The 12,203-nt window shown below is 53.4% G+C and overlaps 1 protein-coding gene across 2 annotated transcripts; it reads left to right on the forward strand.

Annotated features, from left to right (window-relative positions):
• The first annotated feature begins 745 nt into the window (after nucleotides 1–745).
• SH3GL1 (SH3-domain GRB2-like 1) lies at nucleotides 746–11,104 on the forward strand. Of its 2 annotated transcripts, XM_009576222.1 has the most exons (10): nucleotides 746–807; nucleotides 1,775–1,843; nucleotides 1,956–2,028; nucleotides 2,775–2,918; nucleotides 4,795–4,928; nucleotides 5,653–5,811; nucleotides 6,377–6,480; nucleotides 8,100–8,224; nucleotides 8,691–8,744; nucleotides 10,704–11,104. In XM_009576222.1, exons 2-10 carry the CDS (start codon nucleotides 1,835–1,837, stop codon nucleotides 10,898–10,900), a joined length of 999 nt encoding a protein of 332 aa, XP_009574517.1. In that variant the 5' UTR covers nucleotides 746–807; nucleotides 1,775–1,834; the 3' UTR covers nucleotides 10,901–11,104. The 2 variants fall into 2 exon arrangements, with proteins under 2 accessions (XP_009574517.1, XP_009574518.1); XM_009576223.1 differs by lacking the exon at nucleotides 8,691–8,744 and having other exon boundaries at nucleotides 10,704–11,056.
• Nucleotides 11,105–12,203: the final 1,099 nt, after the last annotated feature.

A 12,203-nucleotide genomic window follows, 5' to 3' on the forward strand; every position in this document is an offset into this window, starting at 1 on the left:
CTGTCTGGCATCTTGGGTCCTCTGCTGAACTGTGCTTCCTCCGAAAGAGGAAAAAAGGCTTCCCCTGGTGCAGTGAGGCCCCGAGAGGCTCTTGCCTTGTTTGTCAGCCTCGTTGAACCCCTCGTTTTGGCCCTGCAGTGATTGATGCTGCGCGGCTCCGTGCTGAGCGGTCGATTAGAAGAGCTCTCCGTGCTCCCCAGCCTCTCCTCCGCAATGTCTGCGCTGCCTCGGCAGCGTTGAACAGTTGCTGATGTCTCCCCACAGAGATGCGAGAAGTTTACCAGCTGTGGCTGTGCTCTGAGCAACCATGTTTGTGCTCAGCACCAGAGCTGGGCGCTCGGCATACCGACAGTCTTTGAATATGCGCGTTATCTTTTTGGGGTCTGGCAATGGCATTTTGCTGAAACGCTGAAGATCATCTTCTTTGTAATAATAAGCGTTTCTTCTGCATGTCCTGCTTGGTAGCTTGTTTTCTGGGGGCTGAGCACTGCTTGGTAGGTACAAGGGCTGGTGTGGTGTCTCCTTGTGCTTTTGAAACTGGGTGATTACCTAAAGGCTTTTTTCCCCCCTCCCTTTTCCTCAAAAAAGTAAGGAACCATTTTGAATCCCCCTGGGAGCAAGAAGGTTCCAGAGGAAGAAAGACTTGATAAAATCAAGTATTTGATGTTGAAGTAAACAAACCTGTATTGTTCGTGCAGAACTGGAGTTTTGACTACAAACATGAGAAATCCTGGCAATGTCCTGCGGCAGGCATCAAGCACTTGGGAATCAGTGCTTTTTCCTGGACCGCTTTTGATGTCTGTGTAAGTAATTTGCTGTCCATTTGGACCAGTTTGGGGCAAGATAATCACTAATATTGGCTGATCCCTATGTCCTGCATCCCCAGGCACTGCCGCTTGCCTTGCCACACTGGCATGGGTCTGGGAAGGAAACGTTCCTCTCCGTTTGGGCTGCAGGGAAGGACACTTTTAGGTGGATTTAATAAGGCACTTACTATCTTTCTGCTCAGCCAGTTGAATGGTAAGGTTTATGGAGCAGGTGTCTCTTCTTAGACCAAGTGATACGTAGAAGAAAGCTGATAAGGCCTTCACACGAATAGCCAAAAGCAGCCCTGTCTTTACAGCTTGTCAAACATCTCACCTTTTCACTAGTTTTAGAACAGGCATCAGAGACGCTTTGATAAATGGATTTGAAAACTTTACTGTAGCTTCTGCAGATCTCTATATCCTCTGCTTACAGAAAATTCAAAACCCCTGTGCTCCAGATCCTGAGCTCCTCCAGCATTTCCCCTAGGAGCGATGGTTTAGGGCTTTGAGAGGTCTCTCCAGACTCTGTTCTTGTGCTGGCTGCTGTGAGCAGAGTGTGTTCATTCCCTTTTTACTTGCATTTTGCTGTGTGTGAAACTGAAGCCTTGGCTCAAAACGGAGTCGAGAGACGATTCTGCTGCTTGCTTTTTCCAGCAAGCGTTGGAGTTGGAGCCGTGTGGTGTTATTTAAGGAGCTGTGTAGCTTCCTTTGGGTAAGGAATATCCTGACTGAGCCATGCTTTGGGAGGGTGGTAGATGCTTGGATATTTAGTGGGGCAGTGTTAACAAAGAGCCACATCTTTTTGATGTGCTTTGGGCTGTCCCTGCCACCTCCGTTCTCTTGCAGATGCTGTCTGGACCACCCCTCTTCCCTTTCTATCCCAGGGACTTACTGCATGAGATATAAGGAGCTTTAAGAAGTCAGCTACTACCATGCCTGATTCCTCCTCCCTTGTTCTTTTTCTGCAGCTGGTCAGCGAGAAAGTTGGAGGAGCTGAGGGGACCAAGCTTGATGATGACTTCAAGGAGATGGAAAAAGTGAGTAGGGAACAAAAGAAATCTCTAAAATAGCCCATCTAACTCCTCTGTGACCTTGCCAAAGCCCTGAGCTGAACTTCACTGCTGCTGGGTCATCTTGTCTTTCCTACAGAAAGTGGACCTGACCAGCAAGGCGGTTACAGAAGTATTGACCAGAACAATAGAGTACCTCCAGCCGAACCCAGGTGAGTCCCTGGCCCTTCCCCGTCCCCTTCCCTCTGCCCCCCAGTTTTCCAGGTAAAGAGGCAGAGGGGGCAGAGAGACATCAGAGAGAACTTTTTTGGCCCTGAGATGTTGGTCACCAGCCCACGTTTGAGATCAGGCACGCTGCCTCCCTTGACCAGAGGTGTGCTGTGTCATCTTGTACGTGTGGCCGTCCTGGCTGAGCTAGCGGGGTCTGGCTCTTGGCTCGCTGGTACTTTGCGACTCAGGTGAAGATCCTGATACCCCTCTTGTCCTGGGCTGTGTTCCTGGGCTGTAGGATGCTGCTGTTGCTGTTGGACAGTGAAAGAACAGACACATCTTTCGCCTTGGACCTAGAGAGGCCCTGAAAGGGACTCATTTTTCTTTGGATGTCCAGAAAAAGTGGTGTCTCTGGGCTGGGAAGGGGTGGCTGGCTCTGTAGGCATCGCCTCTGGAGCCTGCTGTCCTGCATGCTTCCAGCCAGCTCATCCAGAGAGCACTCCAGGGACTATGGGAGGGCTGGGGAAACTCCTTTGGCCTTCACTGGCGAACTGTGGGGTACTATTTTTGCTTGCTGTCTTGGAAAAGAAACTTCTCTTTGCGTAGCGAATTATATTTCTGGTAGATGAAGACAATAGGGCTTTTTGGCTTTGGGTGTAGCTTTAAAAAAAAAAAAAGTTGGCAGTAGCCAGCAGCTGCTGGCAAGTCCAAGTAATTGCAAACACGGCTGTGGCTGTTTCTGTGCCAGCTTCCAGAGCCAAGCTAACCATGCTCAACACGATGTCGAAGATCCGTGGGCAGGTGAAGAACCCCGGCTACCCACAGTCGGAAGGGCTGCTGGGGGAGAGCATGATCCGATACGGCAAGGAGCTGGGCGAGGACTCCAACTTCGGTGAGTGTCCCATCGGGCCAGCTCCCCCTAGGAGTGTGTGGATGAGATGGCAAAGGCTGCTGCCACATTTCCAAGCTGTTATTCTAAATTCTGGAAGGGCTGTGGGACCCTTTGTGTCACCTAACAGTGCTGGGGGCTCTTAAAAGAGGTTCAAAGGCTTCCACCCGGGGTGGCAGGGAAGGGGTGAGCAGAGCCCATGTGTCCTGGATCCCAATCCATGGCATTATGTGCAAAACCACCTCTTAATGCTTTCTTATTAAACACTGAGATAAATTTACATGTAGGAAAAAATGCTTCCTTGCTTCTAAACTGAAAAATGGTGACGTGGAAACTTGATTGAGCGAGATGCGAAGTTTTACGGTGCAGTTTCCAGCTAGAGCTCTGCTAAAGGGAGGCTGCAGCCAAGAAATCTTTTTGCATGGCTATTTCTTGTAACCACGTGTGACTTGCAGGGAGGAGGGAGGGTGAAGCCTTTTGGTGACATCAATTTTAATCCACTAGAACATCAGCCTGCGCACGTCACAGACCTGGTACAGTACACAGCTGTCTGATGGCTTCCAGCGCAGGGAGGAGGGAGGGTGAAGCCTTTCGGTGACATCAATTTTAATCCACTAGAACATCAGCCTGCGCACGTCACAGACCTGGTACAGTACACAGCTGTCTGATGGCTTCCAGCGCAGGGAGGAGCCTTCTTGCCTCAGGAAAATTAAAAACTCTGGCTACTTTATGGGAGTGACAGAGGAGTCTCGAGAGTGTCTTTGGCCAACTCCGAGCCCTGCATCTCTCTTGGCTTGCAGGAACCGGAGTTGTTACAGAGAGCAAGGGGGAAGGAGGTTTTTAGAAGAACACACCAAACCTGATTTCCTTTAATAGCCGCTCTTTAAAGGAACACTTAACTTGATAAATTTCTATGTTAGTACTGCATCCTTCCCTAGGACAGGTTATCTAGAGTTATCACAATTGAAATAACTCGTCTTGTATATTTATTTTTCCAGCTGGACAGTAGAGTGACATTTTCACTTTACCCTCTATTTCACTTGTATATTCTCCTGTGCTAATGTAGTGCTGAAACGGTTGGTTTGCCAAAGCTGCACAGGAATAATTTAATCTATAAATAGTTTCCACTGGAACAAAAAGCCAAGACTAAAAATGCTTTGCTGCAAGTCTGTCTGGCTTAGCTGTCATTGTGGCAGGAGCCTTAGAAAAGCAGGAAACTAAATACGTTTCAGTAAGCGACTTTGAGCTCTCCGATTCAGAGGGGAGGAGAATGGATAAGGTTGGCCCGCTAGAGGTTAGTGTCTAAAATTAATAAAAGGCTGCAGGTTTGCTGCCAGCATCTGGGGAAACTTGAAAAGTTGGTCAGAGCGCTCTGGGCTTAAAACTGTCTGAACAAAAGGATGGCCAGGCTGAATCAGAGTGAACGCGCTTTTGCCCCGGTGACCAGCAGTGGCCAAGGAGCAGAGCAAGGTTAGAGCACTGCATGGCCAATTAGCAGCTCAGCAACTCCCTGGAGTTTTAAACAGGGAGTTTAAAAATACTGCTTTTCAAAATATTTTTACCTTTTCCTTCCTCTGTGTAGTTGGTAGAGATTGTTCCTGTTTTTCAGAGGAAAAAACTGAAGCATGTTAGTGAAGTGTCTTGTGCGGAGTCAGTACCAACAGGCAATTGCCTGCTCTCACACCAGGCACCGCTCGCTCCATGCCAGGCTTGGAGATTTGCTCCAGATAGAAATGTGGGCGCGTTGGATGGGGGACGGAGCTTGCACATGCTGGGTGCCTTGGCAGAATGGCTCTGCATGCAGCCGCCACAGACTTCGTCTCTGTTTAACTGGCTGGCCCCTTCTCCCTTTCTCTTCCCTTCCTTTTCTCACTCGAAGGCGATGCGCTTCTTGATGCTGGCGAATCTATGAAGCGGTTGGCTGAAGTGAAGGACTCGCTGGATATTGAAGTCAAACAAAATTTTATTGATCCCCTCCAGAATCTGTGTGACAAAGACCTGAAAGAGATCCAGGTAAACACTACGATGTTTTTCCCTCCTCAAGTTTCTGGCCTCCCCTGGCTATTGGTGCATGTAACCGCTTGCTCTGTCACAGTGGGAACCAAGGACTCGCATAGGTGTTGGGTCTGTTCCCCTGCACTGTGCGTGCTTTCTCTCTCCAGATTCACTAGTATTTCCTCCCTGCTCAGCACCGCTGCTGCTACTGCTAGTTTAAACAGCCATGCCTAAGGGGATGCAATGCCCAGAACCTGCATCCCAATTCCTGGTCTCCAGAGATCTCTGTCGCTCCCGGGGAGGTGAAAGTAGCAGGCCAACTCTTCATCTTCCCGAAAGGCTTGCATGGGGAACAGACCCAGGCTGCTCCCTGCAGTGTTTTCCTCCAGCTCTCAGCTGGAAGAGAGTGAAATCATATCACCGTTGCAATTTGTTGAGGGTTGTTTCTTAGTAAAAAGCCCGCCGCAGCCACTGCAGTAATCCTCTGCCAAACTGAGTTTGGATGGTCCGCTCCTCCCTGACACCTCGCAGCAGCCCTGCCTTGCAGCTCTCGCGTCCCGGAGCGTCTCTGGAGTCTGAACAAAGGTGGGAGCCACAGAAGCGTGTGCTCCAAGATCGGGTTTCTGAGGCGAATGATCTTGGCCTGTAACTAGAGCTGCCTTCCCAGCAGGAGAGCTTGGCGGCTCCCAGTCTCTGGCTTTTCCTTCTTTTCCTTTACTGTTCATAACTGTCCTCTTCCCAGCACCATCTCAAGAAGCTGGAAGGCAGACGCTTGGACTTTGACTACAAGAAGAAACGACAGGGCAAAATCCCCGATGAGGAACTTCGACAGGCCATGGAGAAATTTGAAGAGTCCAAGGAAGTAGCGGAGACCAGTATGCATAACCTCCTAGAAACTGATGTGAGTGCATGGGGGGAGTGCCGAGCGCCGGCTCCTCTGCCCCGGGCTGAGAGCTGCCGGGTGGGTTGCGGGTTTCTGTGTACACGAGGGTGTGATCTCTCAAGGGACACAGAAGTTAGACACTAATATCACTCTTTCTTTTGCAAGTGTGGTTTTGCTCTCTGAATACCCAGATCTGAATGCCCAGCACGTGGCTTGGCAGGCCTCTTATTCTTTCTGTAGCCTCTCTTCCTGATCCAGCTCTTGGCCAGAGGAGAGGCTGTGGCTTGTACCAAACCAGGTCTCTTCTCAGTGTGCTGGTGGGAGTAAGTTTGGGCAAGTAATGCAGCTTACTTGAGAAGGATTTGAACAGCTAGCGAAGCCCGGAGAATGGTAGGAGGTGTCCTCTGAGTCTCGGCCAGTGCCTGACCTCTGGTGTCCGAAATCCCAAACCCTCTCCTCATCTCCCCGGGGAAGTTGCCCTTCGCACACGTTCCCCAGTACGGTCTCAGCCCCCACGTGCAATGCAGGAGTCCCGTGTCAGCTGGGGAGAGCCGTTCATCCCACCTTGGTGTGATTCTTGCAGATCGAGCAGGTGAGCCAGCTCTCAGCCTTGGTAGATGCCCAGCTGGACTACCACAGGCAGGCAGTGCAGATCCTGGACGAGCTTGCGGAAAAACTCAAACGCAGGTGAGTCCCAGGGTGCTGTAGGCACTCTCAGTTTTCACAGCCACAAGCTGTCCCTATGGTACTTGTCTGTAAATACCTGACTCTCCCTCTAAATCTATCCCCTGGTGTTAAAGCTGCTTCTTGCGATCACTAGAGCTTCAGTCCAAACTTCCTCCAGGTTGGAGGGGAGCGATGCCAGCTGCACAACCCGCTTTCAATGACGGGCACCTTCTGACATCTGAAACAAAGCTCTGTGCTTGCGGCATGGGCAGCTGGTCTCTGCTGGGCTGAGCCCTGCCTGAATCAGTGTGCTGCTCCCAGGGAGGCTGGAGTTGAATTTGGCAGGGGCGGAGAAGGAGGGTGAAATCCCTCTTTCTGGGGAGGGATTGCCAGGGCTCACGGCTCTTTGCACTGCGGGCGTTGAGCGTGGGAGTGTCCCCCAAGAAGTGCCTTTTGGCCAGATCCAGGGTCAAGTCAGAAGTTGCATCGTGCTGATGGAGCAGACAGTTCAGATGTCCCAAGCTGGACATGCCTGTCACCCTGTGTCACCTGGAACCACCTAGCCTAGAGTCTTTGTGCCATTAGCTCCAGTTGTGGATAAGGAGGATACCTGGAGGTTGGCCATGGTTGTGGCCCAGCAGGGTCCGTGTCAAGGGTTCCCAGTTGCTCTGAAGACCAGAAAGTGAATGCAGCATGGTGGGGATGACATGGTGGCCACAGGCCAGTGGAAGAGCACTTAGATCACCTCCTTAAAGGCAGGCATCTGCGAGCCCCCCTACCAGACTCCTCATTTTCCAGCTCTCCCTTCTGTTTACAAGGCAGTTTCCTGGTAGACCCTGCTGCAGATGTGGCACTGCCGCGTGTGCTCTGCAGCGTTGAGCCACGTGAGCCTGTTGGCGAAAGGCAGATGGGTGTCTGGCACGCAGGAGCAGGGAGAGCCGCGGAGCTGCCTGGTCTTGCTGCTCTCCCTGCCCCTCCTCGAGTGCCTGACCTCCGCAGCAGCCCTGGGGAATGTGCGGTTGCTGCTGAGGTGCCAAGAAACACAGAGCTGCTGTTGAAATACTGAGCGAGCTGGTTCACTTGACTGCCGTGACTTGCACAGTCGTTATTCCATGAGCAAGCATCTCCCCAAACCCTGGCCAAGGAAGGAGAGGTGGCTTTGTTGTATCTGGGACTTCCCTGCAGAGCCGGCGACATGCCTTCCTCAGCCTGGCGCAGGGTGGCTTGGACAGAGCCAGGGCAGCCTCTCCGCTTCTCGGGGCGATTTGGCGATGCTGCTCTGCTGTTCTTTCCTCCTAGAAGAAACTGCTGAGTGGATCCTGTGTCTGGTTTGAATTAAGAAGAGCTGGGAGGATCCTGCCAAGTGTGAGCTTTCGAACTGCAGCACGAGTGTCCTCTGCTGGCCTGAATTACTTAGGACACCTCTGTAGCAAAGCCTGGGGCATGTGGCCCTAAGGGCCAGGTCCCAACCCTGGGCAAGATCCATCTTCAAAATGCCCCAGCACAGAGGGTTGTGCAGATTCTTGTCTACAAACCAATTTGCTCCCCTGCGTAGCCACCAAGGAGAATAAATATCATGTTGATCTCCTCATATTCTGTTTCATATTTCAATTTATCCACATTTCTTTTCCTTTTTCCAGAATGAGGGAGGCCTCCTCACGTCCCAAGCGGGAATACAAGCCCAAACCCAGGGAGACATATGACTTTGGAGACACTGACCAATCTAACGGGGGCTTCTCTTGCAATCCTACCCCCAAAGTCTCAGGTAAAGTTGTCCTCTGTGTGCACACAGGTGCCTCTGGAGCAGCCTCCTGGGGATGGAAAGGAGCTACTCTGCTTGGAAATGATGTTTCTGGTGTGCTGGATGTGCCTGCACTGGCTCTGAAAATATCAGAAATGCCTCTAGACTTGGGCTGTTTTCTCTTGGGGCCCAGCAGTGTTCATTATATTGGCTTTGGGGACGTCCCAGCGGGGTCTCCAGCCCGGGACATTCGCCTGTAGTACCCAGTCAGTGCCAGCAGTGGCAGACAGGAAAAATGAAGTATCTCTCACTCACTCCCCATCTTCCATCATGCTGCATTCATCCCTCCCTGGTCCCGGCGAGGCAGGCGGGTTTCTAACACAGCATGTGGGCTGCCCTGTTTCTCCTAACAGATCCTCCCTTTGGGCCCTGCCTTTCCCTCTCTCCAGTTCATGTTGTTTTAAGCATGTCTCTTTTTGTTTGGAAGCAGCTTCCTCCTCTTTCCGATCCGACAAGCCGTCCCGGGCCTCCGTCAGGAGTATCCGTGAGTTTCCTCCCTCCGCACTGCATGATGTGCGACCACCTCTCCCCATCCCTCCTTGCTCCTCCTTCCGTGACACTGCGCTTGGAGCCGCTAATACCTCCGTGCTGAGCCTGGCCAGCAGAACAGTCCAGCTAAGCTAAGCTGAGCTAAGCCTTGAGCTAAGCCCCAAGTTAAAACAGCCACACTATATTGGTATTTACCACCCCAAAGCTAGGGCCTTTGCTCACCCGGAGGAGTTGTGGCAGCTATCATCACGCAGGCATGTCCTGCGTGAGGCCACAGGGATCAGATCCTCTTCCACGAGGTATCAGACATCTCGAGGATTACCCATTCTCATTACAAGCACCCAGCTTGGATCTCTCCCACTCCCGCTCATGCTGCCCCGCTGTACCCCACTGCTGAAGGCTGGGGGGAGCGGGTGGAGCCTAGGCACGCTGAGCGGGTTTTGTGGCCCCAGCTGGGCAGCGAGGAGCCTCGAATGGGTTGTGGCCATGAGGTCTGCAGGCCAGTGTTCCTGCTGAGCTGAAGGGACCCGGGGGGGTCCTGTTGGGGTCCCGAGGCCAGGCTGGGTCTGTGGCTCAGAGGCATTGCGGTGGGGAAAGCTCATGGTGGTGCAGTAACGGGGCAGGAGGACTTGAGGAGCCTCATGCAGGGGAAGTGCTGTGGTGGTGGGACCAGCCTGGTATTTTGGGAAGTTGTCTCAAAAACATGAACCTGCTTGGCTGCCGCTTTTGGTGTTTTCTGAGTTCTTTTCTCGAGGCCAGGCTGGGTCTGTGGCTCAGAGGCATTGCGGTGGGGAAAGCTCATGGTGGTGCAGTAACGGGGCAGGAGGACTTGAGGAGCCTCATGCAGGGGAAGTGCTGTGGTGGTGGGACCAGCCTGGTATTTTGGGAAGTTGTCTCAAAAACATGAACCTGCTTGGCTGCCGCTTTTGGTGTTTTCTGAGTTCTTTTCTAATGTTGGGTCCTTTCTTACTGTGGATGTTCAGCAGACCAGATGTGCTGGCTGCCATTCCTGCCATTCCCCCTGCCCTGGTTGGACGAGCTCTAGCACAGAGCTCTGCAGGCTCTAGAGCAACAGGGAGGAGAACGGGGGCCCTGCAGACCCCACCCCAGTGGTCTGTATTAGCTCGGTCCCTTTTCAGTAGGATCTCTACAGCTGCAAAGCTGAGTGCCTGCCCATCCCAAAACGTTAGTGCATAGACAGAGCAAGCAGCAGCTTTCCCTGCTATAAAAATATCCCCTTTGCAGACAAGAGGGCTGATGCTTAAGTCATGGAGCTGAGATGCAGGAAAGAGACTTTGGTTTTCTCCCCATTTTTTTTGGGGGGGGCCTCACATGCATCACCGAGCTGCTAATTGATTTGAACCCCTCTGCCCAGGGAGGCAGTCTCAGTCCTCTCCCTCCCATCACCCTCAGGCTTGGGGTGACCTCTCTAAAGGGTCCCCCGGGGTCCTCCTTCACCACGTACTGATGTCTAACCCCATTGTTGACTAACTGGTGAACTGCACGGCAGCTTCTCTGGTCTCTGGAGGAATAATGTGGCTTTTCTAATCTAATTTAGGTAGGAGTTTAGCTTAGAGCAGGGGAAGTCTGGGCAGGAACAGGCAGCACAGGGTGCTGGAGGTGGAAGTCTGCTTTAGGAGAAGCTCACAAAGGACGTGGTTACAGCGAGATGGCAGAGGAACCTAGTGAGCTAAACTCACTAGCCACTGAATTAATGCTTTACCATCCTGGGAGCAAAGTGAAGGGCCAGCTTCTCCTGGGCAGGGCAGCCAGGTTGTGAAACTAGTAGTGCAAGCCCCGGCTCTGGCAGAGCTGATGATCCCACACTGTGTCCGGATCTGGTGTCTGCTAGTGTGAGCGTCAGGAATCCCTGGCATCGGCAGAGCCGGGAGCTTGAGGAAGGGGGTGTGCAGGGGGTCCAGCTCACCTCTCCCCCTTCCACCTCTCCACGCAGCCCCCCTGGACCAGCCCTGCTGCAAGGCTCTCTACGACTTCGAACCTGAAAACGACGGCGAGCTGGGCTTCAAGGAAGGCGACATCATCACCCTGACCAACCAGATCGATGAAAACTGGTACGAGGGCATGATCAACGGCCAGTCGGGCTTCTTCCCCCTCAACTATGTGGAAGTGCTGGTTCCGCTACCTCAGTGAAACGGCATCGCTCCTGTCCCCTCTCCGCTCGCATGGGGCCGAGCCTCCATTCCACCTCCATCCTGACACTGGCCCTCTCCGGCGGCAGGGCCGTGTTATCTCTGTGTCACCTCGGGGCGAGATTGCCACCAGGGAACAAGCCAGAAGGGTCAAATGGCCCCCACCCCTGTGAATTTGGTTATTTTCTTTTTTTTTTTTTGTCCTTCTGGTGCTTGAACTTCGGTACTTTGTGCGCCCTGCCCGGTCCTCCCCAGCTGTATGATTTGTCGCTGGCTTCTCCCTGTCCAGTTTTTGTCTTTCCTTTGGGTCAAGCATCCGGATGAGCCAGGTGGGAGAGCCAGGATGCGTCCTTCACACTGAGCATCAGCGCGGGGAGACGCATGGCCCAGTGGCAGGGGGCAAAGCAGCCCCCAGCCTCACCGAGGGGCAAGACCTTCGACTCCCCCCACCCCATTGAACACTACCCCTCTCCCCGTGGATGCCCAGCCTCCCTACAGCCCAACACTGATGCAGGACCCCGGCTCTCCCCGCTCCCGGGGGCTCAGGGGAGGGATGCTGTGGCACAGCAACACTACAACACCCATCAAACACTAAGCCAGCCCCGCGGTGCGGGTGCTGAGCCCTGCCTGAGGTGCTGAGCCACCCCCCCCCAGCCGGAGGGACAGAGCAGGGATGTCCCCTGCCTGCGTTAGCCCTCTGCCCCCTCCCTGCAGAGCTTGACTCCAAAGTGGGTGGCTGCTCCCTTCTGCCCTTGATTTTAAGTATTTTAAGCCAGGTTGCTTCTAGACCTTGGGCTTTTCCTATGACAAACTCTATTGAGTCCGTCAGAGCTGGGGGATAATTTGAGGGGTGGGGGGAATTGGGCCACAGCCCCGGGTCTATCCACCGTGGGGCAGAGTAGGTCATGGTTCCTCTCCCCCGAAGGCTTTCGGGGAGCCGTCAGCACCCCGTGCTGCAGGACCAGGGCTCACGTCTGCGGGGCTGGAGCTCGGCTGATCCTCACGTGCCTTTCCTGTGCCCCCCCCCAGCTCTGCCCTGCAGCGATCCTCCTTGCAGGGGGAGCAACCTTCCCCCCTGCCACTGGGTTTGGTGGGAAAAGGTATCGTACATCTCGGCGCTGCTCCTATCACCCCTTCGCCCAGAGCCTCCCCGCGTGCTCCTTATTATGGGGGTCAGGATGGGGCCTGGCAGCGGCAGCGCTCGCCCCATCTCTCACTCGACTCCGTGGTTTTCCTTGCTAGAAAAGTGGTTTCTTCCCGCCTTCCTCGGCCAGGCTCTGGCACCTCTCCTCCTTGGCTAGCAC

The sequence above is a fragment of the Fulmarus glacialis genome, unplaced genomic scaffold (assembly GCF_000690835.1).
Source record: "Fulmarus glacialis isolate BGI_N327 unplaced genomic scaffold, ASM69083v1 scaffold21154, whole genome shotgun sequence".
Lineage (NCBI taxonomy): Eukaryota > Metazoa > Chordata > Aves > Procellariiformes > Procellariidae > Fulmarus > Fulmarus glacialis.

What these genes read in the sequence shown, in the direction of transcription:
- SH3GL1 (XM_009576222.1), top strand. An exon ending in AAGACCTGAAAGAGATCCAG is followed by an intron (nt 4,929 to 5,652) that starts GTAAACACTACG and finishes TCCTCTTCCCAG; the next exon opens with CACCATCTCAAGAAGCTGGA. An exon ending in ATAACCTCCTAGAAACTGAT is followed by an intron (nt 5,812 to 6,376) that starts GTGAGTGCATGG and finishes TGATTCTTGCAG; the next exon opens with ATCGAGCAGGTGAGCCAGCT.